At 37.6% G+C, this 18,793-nt stretch overlaps 1 protein-coding gene across 1 annotated transcript in view; it reads left to right on the top strand.

Annotated features, from left to right (window-relative positions):
- Window positions 1-860: 860 nt before the first annotated feature.
- mtss1 (MTSS I-BAR domain containing 1) overlaps window positions 861-18,793 on the top strand; it is a gene marked incomplete at its 3' end in the record, with an annotated part of 60,706 nt that continues 42,773 nt past the window's right edge. Inside the window, exon 1 of the mRNA XM_079241992.1 lies at window positions 861-946. Coding sequence (XP_079098118.1) covers window positions 875-946 — 72 coding nt within the window. The 5' untranslated portion in view covers window positions 861-874. The remainder of the gene's footprint in view (window positions 947-18,793) is intronic.

Genomic DNA, 18,793 nt, shown 5'->3' with positions numbered 1-18,793 from the left:
ATAGATAGATATATCTGTACGAAGACTTTTACTTTGACATTTCTTACCGGATGCTGTATCTATAATGTCGCCTAACTTCAGGCAAGGCTCGGGACACACTCATTCCCTCCAGGTTAGGACTCCTGTTGGAGTAACGATTGGAAGACGGCTGCCTCTGTCGTTAAAACTCATTAGAGAACTACGCAAATTCACACGGATACATTTTTAGAAGACAACTACTGGATGCTTTAAATCCACGCTGGACACAATATAAGAGCCATATTGGTTTTTTTCCCCCAACCGAACTGATCGATCGGACTGTGTATCTATGTGCGCGCGTTTGTGTTTGGACACGCGCACAGTCACAGGTTGCTAGCGGAGTTAAGGCTAACATAGCTAGCCAAGTTAGCAAGGAGCTGCTAGCTTTCTGGGACTAAAACCAGCTGGGGGCAAGTTTAAAACAAGTGTCAGACCTTTTGCAGACAGAGTGCTGCATGATTCAGTCATGATGCGGTGTTTTTTGGGATGTTTGTCAAGTTGGCCGGCTGGTAGCATCGGCTGACTGCAGCCAAATGTTGCTGTGAGCTGCTGCGACTTGGATTTTACCCCTGTGTATGCGTGCTTGTGTGGCAGTCTGTGTGTTTTTCCTTTTTTTTTTTTTTTGTTTTTTTACCCCCATTATTTTCCACAGCTGTTTTTGGCTGTTTCTTTTAAAGTGGACTTTGCCCCCGGGGTGTTTTTAACTCAACCCCCTCCTTTAAATAAATCGCCTCTATTGATTCTTCTGTTGGAGTATTTAAAAACTTGCCTGGAAGTTTTGTTTTAGGGGGGCAGGAAGAAAAAATAGTTTGCCTGTTGGGGGGTTTAGGATTTTTTTTTCCAAGCCTGTGGAAAAATGGATGCGGGTATCGAGAAGGAATGCAGCGCATTGGGAGGGCTCTTCCAGCTCATCATGAACGACATGAAGGTAAGAAAACACTGAATTTACTTGTTGGAAACTCACTTTATTTCTCTCACAAGATTTCATACGTTTACTTTTTATAGGCACAAAAGTAGATAAATACACTTTGCATTTTTCAGATTTTTTTTCTGTTCTGATGGGTTTTTGTTTACTTTTTATTTATTTATTGATTGCATAGTTATAATTTCTTGCTTTATTTAAGTCTATTTATACAAAGACTAGTTTGAAGGTCCATTAATTTCTAGTGGAGATTCCACGATTGCTTCACTTAACAGTCACACTTCCCAGATTTAAACATCCATGTTGAAATTTCCTCCTTTAACGTTATGACTTTCATAATCTCATACTTCACACTGAGTCATAAGGTGCGGAAAAAGCGGAGAACAATGCAGTCACACTTGATTAAACTGAAAACAGTCTCAGGAACGGATTAGCATGCCAGAGGATGCAAATATACATGGAAATGTAGGTTTATATATAGCTGAACGTGGAATATCTGGATGTGTGTGCTGGTGATGTTGATTGGGTAATGACTGAGCTGAGGTTAAAACTGGAAGTGGGCCATCTGAGAGGGTAGCAGGGCTGGATGGGGGTGGATTTTACCAGCTGTGTGCTCTTTGATGTTTGTCAAGCAGACTGCCCTTTGCTGTCTGTCACTGTTTCACTGCTCTCAGATGTTCATCGTTAGCAGTGCCTCTTTTTAAGTTGTATCTTTTTTTCCTTTTTGACCAAAATAACCAGCAAAAGGCTCTGAGGCTTTTAAAGTGACTTTTTTGGGGGTAGTATTACCCTGATAGACATTTTTACTGGCCATCTTCAGTCCATAGAGGAGTATATCAGCATCTGAGCATGCACAAACACATGATAGTACTGTTGAATCATGGCAAAAAAAAGGTTAAATCCAAGGATGCTTTATATAAAAATAAGTAAATAGTGATAAGCGGATTGCAAGTACTTCAGTCCATGACACATGGTGGCTTTTGGAGTTTCTAACCGTTCTTATATAACTTGATTTAAATCTTATCCATGTAGCAGAAACATATCTTTGTCTGGTTTGATAATCAGTTATTTAAGCTACATTGAAAATAAAATTAAACAAAACACTTCACGGTTTTGTCTTCTCTTGTGTGCAGCACAACAGGATATTTTTGTGTTTTTTCTGAATGCAGATAAAACAATCAAAACTGCTCTTAGGTACTTGGAAAAAGTTTTTTCTTTCCATCAGTGTCAGAAAATAGTTGTTAGTCGCAGCTCTTGTTGATGACACAAATGAAAAGCTGTAGGGTTCACTGCTTTCAGGTTTATCGAATGTGTCCTTTTTAAAATACCTTCCATATCAGTGCCGTTGTCTGCCTGAAATGTCCATTATTGGACAGATTACAGTGCTTATTGACTTGCTGTCTGGAAAACCATGCATACTGCACTACAGTCAAGAGAGTTCAGTACACATGTAATTAGAAGCTACTACAGAAGTGGCCTTTTATTCCACATGACCTCCAATTCAATACACAGTACATTCTTCTCTTTTTCATGGATATCCTGAGTAGGGGTGAAGAATCTGGCGATACGATATGTATGACAATATGGGCCAACAATACGATATATTGCAATATATCAGCAAGACACTACAGGCGTCCTTCGGTTTACAAATGAGTTCCATTCCTACACCGCGGTGTAACACAAAATTCAGCTTAAGTCAGATTTTTACCCTTAGATACCCCATAAATACTCTTATTCGCTTATTAACTATCTAAATACACATAATATACATTATATTAAAGGAAAAACAGTACAGGCAATTAAAGTTGACATTTCAATTAAAAAAAAATAAATATACACGCACTGAGGCGTCGTCTCAGCCTCCGCGTTATAAGAGCTTATACAAAATCTCGTAACTTTGAAACTTGCCCTTTTTTCTTTATTTACATTTATTTATTAAGCATTGTAAAGTCGAAACACCATAGGTGGAGAAACCGCGTAACCCAAGGACCGCCTTTATATTGCAACTTTTCTTTACTTGTAGTAACACTGTACGCCGTTGCATGCTTGACATCAACTTACCGAATAAGAACCCCTTGGACCCCCTCGAAAACGAGATGGTACATCTCAAGGGGCATTCCATAAAATAATTAAATAAATAAGAACAGAGGATCTACATTTCACTGCAGAATTAATAAAAACACTGATCTTTATGTACAAGATGAATAAAGAAATGAAAATCTGCCTCATCAGTAAAGATTGGTTGTTTGATAAAATTGATACAATGCTTTTGAATATCGATATAAGGCTGTCACACAAAATATTGCGATATTTCAATAAATTGATATTCTTACACCCCCCCCCCCCCCCCTAATCCTGAGATGCTTATGAGTGTGCTACTTTGGTTTCATAAATCTCATAAGTGGACAAAGTGACTGTAAATAGTTTGTTGTAGCCTGATGGGTGTTATCTGTTTTTATAAGAACATGTTCTTACAAGAGATGAAACAGTTTGTGTAAAAGTGATTCATATAAGACAAGAACACAAGGTGTTAGGCTGCACCCTCATCAGCAACATTACAGCCCGCCACCCCTCCCCTTGTTCCACCAACGCGCCGCTGACCCATTAGGATGTCAACATGAACATGTAGCGGCCACTGTGTGTGATTCATCGATTGGAATCTTTTAGGGAACGTAGTGAATCCATTCCCGAGCTGTTAATAGAGAGATGTCCAACTGTCCCGCTGAAGTTAGGTGCTGCCATGAATGATCTGTAACTGTGGTAGAGTCTCCTTCAGCCATTGGTGAGTGTCCGAGGGAGAAAATTGGTTTGTTAAGAAGGCTGTTGCATGACAGAGTGTGTTGTTCAGAGTACAGCTAAAAAAAAAACAGCGATGAGGATGGAGTTTTCAGAAGTACCAGGATATTGTGTAATAGTGAATCTTCAGATGACTCACAGAAGTCATGGCAGCATTTTTGGGCATTATTTTAAAACAACATGCTGCACATTTTCAGACAGAAACTCAAAACTTTTTTCCCCCCCAACAATCTTTGACCAAAACCAGATCTGCTTCCCTGACAGTAGGAGCACGCTACCGTCGTGGGAATTGTATACCATCTGAGAGGCCACAGGTTAGAAGAATCCAAGGAAAAATGTGGGCGTTTCCATATAAATCAGGAGTTAAAGCATTTTTCATGTGACGTGATGAAACTTGCAGACATCCTTTAGTGAGAACAGTTAGCTGCACAGATGAGTCACCCCTGCTGTCAGTTAACAAGGAAAAGGAATGGGTTTTTGGTGGATTGTGTGAGTTCAATGAACTGTGTGTGAGATTCAGAGGCATCACATCCTGGTATTTAACTAACATGGCACAGCACCAATAGGGGCACTCATACCATCTGCTGCACATGCACACAGAAGTCATGTCTAATTAAGCAGCGAGTTGCTGTTCAGATAACCATCTCCTCAGGGCACCATAACATGTCTGTAAAGCGCTTACACTCTTTAATAAGCCAGAAAACATGAAGGCGCAGAGGCTAGGAGGTCTTTTTTTTTTTTTTTTTTTTAATGAAGAAAGCTGTCTTTTAAAACTTATTCAGTTATCAAGAAAAAGTGTGTCATACAGAAACTTTTTTAGGGGTTTGATACATTACACAGCTAAGCAGTGGAGGATATAATTTAATGCAACCCAAGAGGGACGTTGCAGTTTAGAAACTTAGGCTGAAAGTGCAACACAAGCATTCACAATCTGGCATGGCGGGTCTGTCCCCACCTCTGATGTCCATTTCTCTCATGTTATTCAAAGAAGTGCCCATAGCAAGCTGTTTAAAGGCAACTGCCCTCCAATATGGATGGACAAAAATTGTAGGATTGCAATAAAGATGAAGGGATAAAGGTGGGATTGCTTCATTGCTAACTGCAGGGATGATCTGTGCACCAACTTGTCAACTTTTTGGAAGCAAAAAGCTTCTGTTTGGCATTTCTCATTGTGAGCAGATTTTATGCCATGTACGCAAAATTTAGGTTGTGAAGAATAAGTTGAATAACAAGAAAAAACACTGATTTATAAACTTGATGTTACCTTTGTTGGTCAGCACCAGAAGCGTTTTTTGTTTCTGTCACTTTAAACTGATATAAGACTGAACCTATTTGCAGATTATATTGTTGGTATTTTCCGTTACATGAGGCTTCATGTTTACATCACTGCAGCGTCTGCTGACTCTCTGTTAGTTAAGGTCTTACCTTACTCCTTTATCTCCATGCACGTGCACTGTCTGTCAGTTTTATGATGAAAAACTTGATATTTAGTTAGTCTAATATGGAGACTTCGCTTTGTTTTTGTCAGGCAGGTGAAGTTCATAACATCAGAGTTAAGGAACCTTACCTTAAATACCTGTCATTGTTCAACATCACTATATGGTAGAGAGTATGTTGGCTATGTGTCAACTTGCATCAGGATCTAATTTATACCCAAATGAAATATGAACAAACTGAGACAAATGTTGTCTATGCTCATTGTGTATGGATGAATCGGTATTTAGACTTTTTGATGGGAAAATCCATCCTGCAGCAGCTTCATGGGACTTTTTCAGTTCTACTGGAGAGACAGACAGCATATTGATTTCCGTCTCAGCTATATTAGGAGTGACGTTATGAGTCATCGACCTTCCATACTCCTCCATCTCTACACTCACCTATCCCTCCATCGTGATGTGCTGACTCTGCTCCTTCACACTCACCTCCAAGCTCTTACTTGTCTACAGTTATCCACCCATGGCGTTCCCGCTTCTGCTCTGTTACTCCTCCCACTCGTCTGTGTTATGCTTTTTCTCCACTTATAGGTTTTGCATCTCTTCCTATATTCTGCCTCTGAAATAACTCATTTTGTTGGAAGAATTTGATTTACATTTGAGTATAAGTTTGTTGACTTTGTTCATAACAGATGTTTTGTGGGAATATAAAGGTTTAGTTCATAAAAGTACAAACTGAACCGATTGAAGGATTTTTGTTCACTTTGTGTTAAACAAGGTCCAAGCATCCAAAACATGATAGTGAAATTAAGAAGACGGTTTGACTTGTTTTTATAAAAGAGCAATACCGAAATAATATATAGAGGTTAATAACTAAGCAAGCAAAGACATGGAAGTTGCCTGAAGAGTTAACAACAACACTTTAGTGCTTTAAAATTAATCTATCACTGCGGTTTTCTCCATCTCTAGCCTGGATCAGTTCCATCTTGGTAAATTTCTTGATATTCCTGATTAGAACAGCAAGAGTTATCAGTCCAAGCAGGAGAACAATAACATGGAAAACGATTGGTCCAGTGCTTTTTGTTCCACCAACAGGAGTTTCTTTTGCCATATGCAAAAAAGAAAAAGTTATCTACTTCACACAGTTCTTCACAATTTTGTGTAGATTCATAGGCCAACAATCTGACATGTTTTTCCCCGTTTGATAGAGCTATGGAGAACCTGGAATCTATTATTTTACAGTAAGCAGATTGTGCAGATACTTCTGAAACTTTGGGGAAAAAAGCAATCGGCTTAGAGGGACAGAATCAACCTGAGAAGGAACTGAGAGATTCTTCACAAATAGTCTTGCCTGTGATTTTCAAAATGTCCTCTGTGTATTCAGGTCTGTCGTCTTTGTTAGCCGTTATTTAAAGAAAGCGTCGTCCATATTACTATCGACCTGCTACTCTTCCTCCCCAGAGGTTGTCTTCATGTGACAACCAGCTTGTGGGTGATCATACGTTTACATACAAATTATGTGTGTGTCATGTGTCCTGCGGAGTTACTGAAGGTGAAGTGTAAATGAGCCAGAAGCTGCGGTGTGTGTGTGTGTGTAGAATAATAAATGATTTTCAACGGTGGAGTCCCATTTCTATGTGGACACACACATTTAAGGCTACATTACTGTGTTTTGTAGTAATTCATGTTTATATGCCATTAAATTAATGTGTATAAAGAGTAAAATACAGGTTTTTCTTGCACACACAGACACACACACACACACACACACACACACACACACACACACACACACACACACACAGACCAAAACACACCCTACAACTTGAGGCCATTATACGATGTGATTTCTCATTACTGATTTATGCTGTGTAGTTCCTGATAGTTTGCTTGTGTGGGAGTGGCTGATTCCAGAGAACACTAACTTCTGAAAGGAAAATAAGCAGCCTCAGGTGAATGTGGGTGTGGACATAATAATGTTTCACATTCTGTTGCAGAACTGGTGAAATGTGTATCATAGAAATACCGGCATTGCCTCACACACACGCAATGGAAATTCACACATTACTGTCCATGTAAAGGTGTGCTAGTTGAAAGCGTTGGTGTGGTTTGGGAGAAGAGATGAGGACAGAAGGATGGATGCAAGAAATGTTGGAGAGGAAGAGGGAAACAAAGCGCCTTTGGCGGATAAGAGATAAGGTGATTGAAAAGTGAATGAAATCGGAAAGAAAGAAATAGGTGGTGAGTTAACTCATGGTATGTTTTGAGGTGAAAGTTTAGTGCATTCAAGTGTGAATGATAAAACATTTTCAATCTCGCCACCATCCAGCGGCCATCAAATTCTGTGAAACGCTGAACTGGGACCATTTTTTTTTTTTTTTTTAAAACCTTGTTCATTAAATATGCTGCGATTTATCATCACATAAACCCTACACAGGCCTGGAGACTAACTTTTGCATTTCTTGTCCTGGTGTTCCTTTAGCTCAGTGGTTTCCAAACTGTTTCTGCAGGGCCCCCTTTTCATTGACGACAATAATGTCAAGCCGCCCTCCCGTTACATGAATCAAAGAAACAAACTAAGAAATGCGTCTTTAGTTTTAGTGTCTGTATTGTAGGTAACTATAATTAAAACCATGTCAGTATTATTATCCGTTCTTCTGCTTCAGTGTGAAACATTTTAAACCAGGAATCTCTGCAAACTACAGGTGAGTGGAGTTTTCTATGAGACGATACTGCTTTAGTAAAACATCTTTGCTATATATGATAGTTGGATAGTTTATTTCTAAAGTAACTTGCAGGCTTTTCTTTGTGTTGAGGATGAAAAGTACCCAAGTGGTGGTGTAACTTGTTTGGCTTCATACTTCATTATATTAGATGATAATATTTTGGTACAAGCATGAGACTGTGGTCTCATTATTACCCACCATTGGTTATTACTATGACTGTTCAAGGAGGGACAGATATGCTCCATCATAGTTTGTTCTTTTTTATTACTTGAAGTCTCTTGTTGATTTATCATAATTTCCTGTGAGTTATTTTACAAATTTATCCAGTGTAAAAACTCCCAGGTTTTATTTAGCCTTTTTTATAATTTTTATCCCATAACGATATCCATAACAATATAAAATTGTTTGTGTAATTTTGTGTCAGTCACCATCAGTTATTTATCAGTTGTGCTTGGCAACGGCAGCAGTGATCTCCTTCCATCTCGGGGAACTATATGCCCATATGGCGTTTCACCGGTAAATACCTGTTGCAGCGTTTGCGTCTCCCTAATCTGTGTTTGAATGTTGGACGGGGCTGGACAACATGAGATACACAAATTATATGCAAAGTAACAGAAATGGAAGTCACATGCGAATCAGCTGCCATTTGCTTCCTGTTCTCCACATCAACAGAGACATGAGGTAGGACTGTGGAAATAGACAAGAGGGGGAAAATAAAAAGAGAGAATATATGATGACATTTTCTTCATTTCAGACTCTGTGAGCAGTTCATAAAATATTCAAATTTGAGCAGATTCAAGAACATGGCGAAGAATGATCTTATTTTTCCAGTTAAACTGCAATGCAAAGTGTATGTAGATTATTTTAAATCTCTGGCAAGTTTAAAAAATGGCTCAATTCAAGCCATTTTTTTTGAAAGACTGCATTAATTCTATTTCAACCAACCAGATTATTATTCAGTTTCATCAAAAGTAAAAATACTTTCCATCTGCTTTTGTTGTGTTCTTATTGGACCTTATTCACTAATATTCACAAAATCTTCTGTATTTGTTTATCAATTGTATCTAAGAAGTTTGTTTTAAGAAATATTCTGTCAGATTACCAAATGCGAAATTGTTTTTTGCCAATCTTTTTCTATGGAGGTGCCAGCTTTCCATTATTAACATGTAGATGCCCTTAAATACCTTTTAAGCTCATGGGATTAAAGAGCCATGTGCAGATCCAGAAAGGAATGAGACGGAAACAAGAAAAAATAACAGAATGTCAGCAGAAAGGATGAAAATAAGTTATAATAAAGATCGGCTCGGAAACCTGATTGACCTAATTTTTAAAGTGATACACTTGATTATGAATAATCATGTAGCGATATTTAAAGAAACTTCATCTCCAATTGAGGAACTGAGTGAGCCTGCTTTCTGGTCCTATGAGCATGTCAGGGCATTCACTCATGTGGCGTTGTCATTAAAGGGTGAAGTTGGACACCATGGAACAAATTTTCACCTAATACTGTACCTTAGAATTTGTAAAGGAAATTGCCATCGGCTGGGTCCAGACACATCCAGCATCCTCTTAAGATGCAGAGCAACGATGGAGCATTTGCATGAATCTGATTAAATGAGTCTGAAGGTTGATCAGAGGTGTTCTCAACCAGGCGCCCAGGACATAACCATGATCTCCTATTTTACCTATCATTGTGATAAAAAAAACCCACTGTGGTAGAAAATGGTTGTTACTCAATGAAATAGACTCATAATCCACATGTTGCATTGTTGGAGGCTTATGCCCTCGGAGCTGCTCTGTCAAACAAATGAGTAGTTTCCTCTTTTAAAGCGGGACACCATATTCAGATGGTGGCTTTGGGAGTCTGAATGATTTGACTTTTAGGTAGGGCTATTGCTTTTGATCTGGTTAAGGACTTCAAATGGGCATGCAACAGTCTGTTGTGGTGATGGTGTTCATCAGACCAGAAGCATGAAACTATCACTGTTTTTTTAATTTTTTTTATTTTGTCTTATACAAGTATACTGCAGAAATACACTGCAATAACGTGCGCAGTATGAACAACAGACAAGGCAGAAGGTGATCGCTATGTATTTACCCACAATGCAGAGCTACGCCAAATGCAGGGAGTCATTTGTTTGTAGTACGCTTCCTGTGTTTGGTCCACTGGAAATGGACTGAGTCTGAGTCTTTGGTCTGATTCAGAATTTGTTTGTCGTATTCACAACTCCCCAAACGAAGCGCACTTTCCCAGCAAACAGACTTGGATTCAAATCAAAAAGGCTGATGTGAATTTGCTCTTGCTCACATCTTGGCTGCCACTTGATTTGGAATGAATAAAAAATAGTTCGATTTTTCTCTGAGGGGGAAAAAATAATATTGGGACACAACCTTGCTATTCATCCGAAAACAACAAAATGCTTTGACGGAGTATTTTTTTCCATTTTTTTTTAAATTTACAAAGACATTACTATTATTCTTTTGCTATATTTCAATGAACTGAGCAGCAAACAACAACTTTAACGACGGATTCTGTTCAAACATATTGGCACTCAGATGTTTGTAAGAACACTCATGAGTGTTCGTAAGATTAAAAAAAAAAACTAGAATGCATGAAAATCAAAGCATAAATTTTGTCGTTAGAACAGTTCTTTGTTTTCCTTTGAACGATCATTACGGAAAGTAGTTGGTGTACACAAAAAAACCCAAAATAAAACATATGCTGTTAAAACAATGGCATCAGAGCGGAGCTGCCATGTTTTACGCTGCTGTAGTTTCTACTCGTGTTTGGAAGTAGATGGTGAGACAAAAGGATATTCAGTTACTTGCAGTCTGTAATCTGGTCTGTGAATATTACTAAACCCTGCAGACTGCTCCTTTTACTGAGATTTGTGAGCTTGAGAATCTTTTCTTTGTGTGTTTCATGATGCAACACTCAGAAGGTCTTTTACTAGGCTAGTTGAGGAATTTGCCAGCATAGCTTTATCTCTCTCAGCCTGCTGCAAACCTCTGTGATGATAGAGACAGACATGGAGGCATGCATACTGACACTGCTGCAGAGAGAGAGGAATGACAGAGCTCTCCTTATATCCTCTTCAGCCTCACTGAGGGCTTCACATGCTTCAGGTTACAACACAAGATCTTAGTGTGGAAGTCAGCTGATTCAGCCTGAAAGCTGAGCAAGCTGAAATGATGTATTAACGGGTGTGCAATCTTAAGTACCTCATGATTTTACTGGATTACGATTCAGGTCCTTAGATTAAATAGTTTGATTATCATCAATGCGTCTGTTTTCCCCATTCAGGTTTTTTTCTTACTCCTCAGCTGTTTCTTACTTTAAAATCAAATTTTGATTGATTGATTGATTTAATTCAAGTAACCCAACAAACTTGTCTCCACTATCTTTTATTTACAACCATAAATATTTAAGCTTTGTCACAGCAGTTAACCAAAACCACTTAATCCTACCCATTAATGACGATTCTGACAGTTTATAAGCCTTACATGCAGGGGATGGCCGCAGGATGACCCGTTAGACTTATCACACACGTAAACATTTAGTCGTCACATCCTACATTTTGGTCCATCTGTTGTGTGACCATTACCCAGAAAACAAGTCGTTTCATAACAGCAGATTGTGTACAGAGCGTGATTAGAAGAATCAAGGAAACCTGTTGAACACCACTGCTCTATCTTGTGGGTCGTGGCTCAACATGCATTGTATCCACTGATCTGCTTCTGGACAGCACACAAAGCAGGAAACGGCATTTTGTGACAACTTAAATGTAAAAATCTATTTCTTTTCAGTGTTTTTTTGTCTTGTTTAAATAAAAAAAACCCAACTTAAATTTAGATTGAAAGTTTAAAGCAATATGTTTTTAGTCTTGAATTTCAGATTTCTAACACAATAATGAAAAACAAGCTGATTTTTTTTTTTGTGTCTTTTCTGATTTTAAATTGGATGCTACCTGAATTATACATGGGCTCATATGGAAGAAGTCTTTTTGCCTTCTCATGTTCATAAAGACATAAATATTTCCAAACAACAGACTTTGAACTTGATGAGTAAATCTAATGCTCAGTAACTGTGGCTAAAAGGCTAGCTGCCATCTGTTGATTATGGTTTGTCCAAGCGGCAAACCATCAACTGTTGAAACTTTATGTTCCTGCCACACTTTGCATTTTTTGTCATGTAATTATTTCGAAAAATAATCATGTTTCAACATTTACCAATCATAATTGAATTGGCACATGCCATGTCGGGATGAATCATGTAAGTAGTTATTCAACTCACCCCTAGTATTATATGTATACATGCATGAATGTATTTACATATATAATATGTACACACACACTGTTTATGAGCAAATTTTAGATATCACTGCAATCACATGCAGGTATTTTTGAGCATAGTCGTTCATATTACCTTTACTCCTGTAGCAATGATGTGAATAATGACTAACCTCATGGTAATGCTGTTGGTAATAAAGAAAAAAGATTGTTAGATAAGATCCTGGAATGTAGAATAAAAGGATATATTATCCATTCTCTTCTGTTGTCTCCGCTTAAACTCCCCCTCAAGGCATTCAGCAAACCTTAAATCATCTATCATCATTAACATTGCCTGATGTGAATGATTTTTTTTTTATCATTAGAGGTAACCCTGTACCTTTGTATGTGAGGCTGGAAATATTGAAATTATTCTCACCTCTCCACATCTTCTTTGGATCCAGATGGACTGTTTAGTCTGACTATGTTGCCAATATTGGATCAGCTTTATTGCTCATTATTATCCCTGATGAGTAATTTTTCTTCATGTTGAAGGTAGGGGTGGGCCATATATCAAATTTGTTCAAAATATTCTGAGAGGTTTTACTTGCATTATATAAAAGAGCTCTATTATGAACATCTAGTAAAACCTGCCATGGCAGTGTTTTGAGCGTCATTTTCTTAGTTTGGGTTTTCTCATGCACAGCAGACACACAATTCACTTCCTTGCCATCCAGAAACTCAGTTTTGCACATGCATGTTTCAGTAGAGACAGGAAAAAAGCATGGACACATAGCATACGCAGCTATCTAGTGAGCTAGTTTGCGAGTGTGAAGAGATGGAAGCTGACTTTAAGCTGAATATGCCTCAGAAATATTTAGCTGTGCGTGTTCTCCAGGTGGACAATTTACAACAGTCTGATTCGATTTTGATCAAATCTGATTCAATTCAATTCATATTTATTTACATATATTTTCTTGAATATTAAATACTTTCTCTGTTAATTATTTTTATGAAAACACTGAGTCTATTTAACCACAACAATCTGGTATCTGGAAATAATTGTAAAATAACTGTAATAACAGAATATACACATCTGCATGATCTTTTGAAATACACTATTAGAAAGCTTGTTGTCTGCATTACACGGTCAGTGTTTCCTCCAGGTTCATAGCTAAAACTGTTGTATAAAAACACATGGGTGACAGAAAACAGTTCAACTGGTTCAGTGTCCTGATGAAGACCGTTTCATTGAGTGCAATTGCTCTAAGTATTCCTAAAGTCCAGAAATACTAGAATGACAGTAGATGCTTATGCTTGTTCAGCTGTGTGCATTTCTTCTGATGGGCATGACACCCACCGTGTAATACCAGAACAGGCTGCTCCTCAGTGGAGTGGAAGTGTTTCCATCTTCACCTGCTGAAAGAATTTGAAAAACTTTGATACGTTTGTCTGATTTTCAGCTGGTTGACACATTCACTAACACACTTTCTCTGTCCGCAGACAGAAGTGAGATCACCTGTGTATGTGTGTATGTGTATACTATACACACATGTATATGGTGTGTATAGTTTTTTTAAGCATAATAAATTAGAATTACACATTTACACTGGACTTTAGTTCCAAGTGTACAAGTTACAGAGTGAAAAACAGCAGTTAAACGCCTGTACAGTTGTGGTCCACATTGAGTGCAGTGTGTAAACCATTTACCTGGTGTTTACATTCCATGTCCATCTACTTTCCCTTTTGAGTAAGTATTTTTTAGACATTATCCTGAACAAGACTTCAACCTGCTGTTTAAACAGTCAAACCTTTCCACAACCTTTGCTTGTTTGTTGCTTCAAAATGGTTACATCCCTGTGATGACTTGAGCCATTACTACTAGGGCATGTTTGGAAAGTATATTTTACTTTCATGTGATCAATACTAAGATGGTTTCTTAACTTAAGTACTGCTTTGTCATGAAAAATAATTCTAGGTTCATGTTGGACAATGGATCCCTAATAATTGGTATTATTGGGTGAGAATGCAAAACCTGATATATTTGTGTGGCTTCAAGGTAAGTCACAGTAATATTGCATTGTTTTATTTCAGTGTACACTGTAATTCCTTTGTCATAGTCTCACATGGTCTAGTCACAGTCATGAGGATTTGTGATTGATTTATTACATTTACAAGTGCAGTTGAAAAATAATTAACAGTATCATTTACATGAGGAAACCTGCTTCAGAAATAAAGGGAGTGCATGTATGGATGTAAAGCTCTTTTTAATTTGTTCCGATTGATATGCAATTGCTCACCTGAGTTCTTCATCAGGTTATGTTTTTATCAAATTTCTTTAATTTATTTACATGTACCATTCTGCTGCTGGTATAACACAATAGAGCACTGATTGATGATCAGTCTCATTACCAGAAATAAAGGCTCCATGTTCTCCAATTTAACATTTGATAAAGCTTGCAAGAAGATAAAAGCTTCATAATATCACTTTATTTGTGAAAATTTGTGACCTATTTTTTAAAGAATATTCATGTTGAGATTTATTCACAATAAGAACAATGAATGCAATTAATAAGAAGTATATTTTATGTGTAATTCATGTAGAGATAAATCATATACACACTTAAAGGAAAATTATTTCATACAAAGTTTTAATTTTCTCCTTAAAAGTACAATTAACAAGTTTTTACAGACTCAAAGTGATGAATGTTTCTGTTTGTCAGGTTTCACTTTCTAACTGGTTTCAGTGGATTTTGCACAATCCCAGTGTTTTTACGATCACTTCCTGCAACGTGACTCCTGATGATTTCTGATAACAATGTGATAAGGAAAAGCAGTCGGAGAGTGCAAACCTCTGCCAAGCACAATGTTAAATAATCCTTTCCAATTCAGTCCAAAATATTATTTGTCTGACACAAAGCAAAGATGTCAAGTGGAAAAATAACTTTTGTGATGACACAGTTCAGTTTACAGTTGTCTGAATTGATGACCAGTGATGTTCTGCTAAATGCACACAAACAAGACTGTTCGACTTTTATTCTGTTGGGTTTAAGTACTGCCTCCGATACACCATGATTGGAGCTAGCATTGGAATCAAACATATTATGCTCATACATTTATAACTTTACTTCTTCACAACAGATGTGTAGTTAACTAAAGGTCTCAATCCTTGTCATCCTCCTGTTTCTGTATGCTACTTCTTGGCCAGTGTATTCAGGACACAATGTAAATGACCATTTTTATAGTGTCAAAAATTGTCACTGCATGTCAAGGGTTAGGGTTAGTCGACTGTAATTTAGCAAGAGGCTGCTTTAATTACATGGCAAATGGTAATAAACAAAAGAAAGATGGGTACTTTAATAAAAAAATGTCTCTTTTAATCAACTTTGCTGCTGAAAGACGGGTTTTCATAAAGTAAACAAAAATCTCCTGTATTGTTAAACCATTTGATAGGAACAGTGCTCAGTCAGTATAGACATAAATAAATAAATCTCTGTCCATTTTTTATAAGGAAAGGGAATTTTTCTTTTAAAATAAATTTTAAAATCAAGTAAACTTTTTTTTTTTTTTAAATTTAATTTAATTTTTATTTTTTTACTCTAAACCAGGGGTAGGCAACTCTGGTCCTCGAGTGCCACAGTCCTGCAAATGTTAGGAGTTCCTCATCTGCAACACAACTCGCACACATCAGACCTAATTTGGCTAATTAGCCATTGATTTGAATCAGCTGTGTTGCAGCAGGGAAACGATTAACATTTGCAGGACTGTGGCACTCGAGGACCGGGGTTGCCTCCCCCTGCTCTATACCAAGAGCACATTAGCAGCAGTAAAACAGTAAATAAAATAGAGCATTTTAGTGAACTGCGTTTAGTGGTCAACTGCAGTTTTGCAAGAGAATCTTACAATTCCAACTATCTGAAATCGAACAGTTTTAATGACATTTATAGCTGAAAATAAAGCATTCAGTTGTTCAAACAAACTGAATGAAATGAGCCGCCTCATATCACAGATCAGCATCTCCAAGACTGACTCTGAGAGGGCAGTCGCCTGTTGCAGGGTCTGCCTCCTCTGCAGAAAGGGGTCCATGGTGGCTCTCTTATTCAGACTGCATGCATTTAAGTTAAAAATACTTTAGTCAGGCATTCAGTCAGACAAGAGGGTTTATTTTTGATATCTGTCTGCTAGTTAGCATAGAATGCAATCTTACAGAGTTGAACCAGACTCCATTTTATTTAAATGCCTTATCTGCTTCCTATTTAAATGCTCATGCATCGGCGACATGCTGCCATGATAAGCAAGGTCTGTTTTGCAAACATGTAGGAGATCTTTTTGTTTCCCTTGTCCAGGCTTGAATGTTTACAAACTTGAGATGTTTTTGCACACATTGTTGTTGCGGATGCTGCCATTTCTGTGTACATTACTGCCCAGCAGAGACGCAATAGCACGCAGAGATTATGATTAAGTGAGATGCCTTACTCCATTGAAAAAATGCATCTGGCGACAATAGTTGACAATGGAATTTACTGTATTTTCATTGTCGATTTTTGTCGACAACGTCAATGAATTGTTGCAACCCTATAAGCATGTTTAATTTAAAAACATCTGTTTTTGCAACTTACCTGCTGACACTTAATTAGTGGATCCAGTTTCTGTTCAGATAAGAAGTGAAACTGAAATCATTGGGTTGCTAACGTTTCTCAAACACTTACACAGCTTGATTGAGGTTGAACTCTAAAACCAGTTCGCTAGAATTTACTTGGAACCTGTTTACAAAGAAGGACACTTCACTACCTTGCTGTTAATGAAACTCCAGCAGTTCCTATCTTATCTGGCAGAAAACATGTGGCAATGAGCCCTAGCAAAGCTGTACATTGCAAAAGTGAAGCATGCAACAAAGGCACGTTCTTTTTTGCCAGTCAGCTGTTTTAAAACAGATGCTTTAAGACAACATCATTGATGTTTCAGAGTATAACAGGGTGAATAAAGCGGCTTCCACCAGCAGTTAAGTCAAGCCCACGTGGTAATGCTAGAAATTGCAGTTCCCCCCATTCACTAGGAAATAGTTTGTTTATTTTTGGTAGGTGAAAGTATGTCACTTTTGCCCCTTGTCCAAATAGAACCCCTCACAACCCACCGAACTAAAGCAGAATTAAGTACACACAATAAAACATGTTTACCATGTAAATTCAAAATGATTATTTCCATGTAAATTCAAAGGAAAATACTTTAATTTGGCATAGTTTAATTCAGAATGATCAATTCAGGGGAAAAAAAAAATCCCGTAGCCCAGGTAGCTGTGGTTTGGGGAAGGGGCCAGCTTGTGCGAAATGATTAGAAACTGCAGGTCTTGTCCATAAACAGGCATATCCAAAGGTAGCATTTCAGTGTCACTAACTATGTTACTAAATATCTAATTAATATCTAGCTAGATACATTTTAGTAACCTTTAGTATAAGTGTATTGGTCCTTTTTTTGGCAACACTAAGGGGCTGTTGCTAACTGATAACTTAATATCTTACATGATGAATATTTGAATTAAAAACAAAGTTGGATTTATACTATGGACAGGTCAACAGGGCAATATTCTCACTTTCCTGTGTCCCCCCCTCGACTCTGTGTCTGGTCTTTCTGTCAGTCAGTAGAGCAAGTCAGGATTATCATGGTAGGATTAGACACTGATAGCAGGTGACTACACACACAGTCTTTAGTAACCTTATACCTGGCAGCATTGACTGGTTGGCTTGACATATAGAATAACAGCGCTGTATGACTTCTATACATGGAGAGCTCAAGCTTTGTGAATGGTTTACTCTGTCAGCTTCAGTGGAGCATGGGAACCTTTTCCATTAAACTTGACAGAGCTTCAGGCAGGATATGAAGGCAGTTAGTTAATGAAATATCGTTTGTAAATGCACATGGACGTTACTAGTTCCCAAGCTGGTCAGTGATAGGGAAGTTTCTCAAATACATCCATTAATAGACAAATATATGTTTAAAAGGTTGTAAAAATGTAAACTGAGAAACATTTTGTAACTGTAAAAATACCTCATCATTGCCTTTACTGGAAGAAAAATAAGCTGCAAAAACACTTTTTTTTTTTTTTTTACCAGTATTTTGATGCTACTTCTGCAGTAATTTTCTTTTCTTTATAATATTTTTCATTGAGGCAGAAAAAAGTAAAAGTAATTAAAAAAAAAAAAAATTGGACAGTTTAATGTGCATTTTATATTTAGAAGCTGGAGCCACTTTTTAATCTATAGAAACATGCATTTTAATGAGGTTAAAAAACAAAACAAAACACCAAAACTATATTTTTTGCTCACACCAACATAAAACTCCACCACTTTTATTGCATTTTTTGTAACAGCTGAAATGTAATAGAGACATAAAAATAGCTGTACAGCCAGATGGGAGGAGACAGCTGTATTGTTGGCAGCTGTCTAGGGAACCTTCTAAAACCATCAATGACCCCTGTGGGTCACTACAACCTAATTTAGCAGCCACAGCGCTAAAGCTCTTAGTATAAGGCCTCTGTGGACACTGATACACGTCTGTCTGTGGTCTCTTCAACTCTGCCTGCTGCTCAGCCTGTGCTGGGATATTTTGTCTGCAACTCACTATGACATTCC

This window comes from Telmatherina bonti (assembly GCF_933228915.1).
Source record: "Telmatherina bonti genome assembly, chromosome: 6".
Lineage (NCBI taxonomy): Eukaryota > Metazoa > Chordata > Actinopteri > Atheriniformes > Telmatherinidae > Telmatherina > Telmatherina bonti.
The sequence above is the reverse complement of the archived record's forward strand: the minus strand, read 5'-3'. Positions and strand labels throughout refer to the sequence as shown.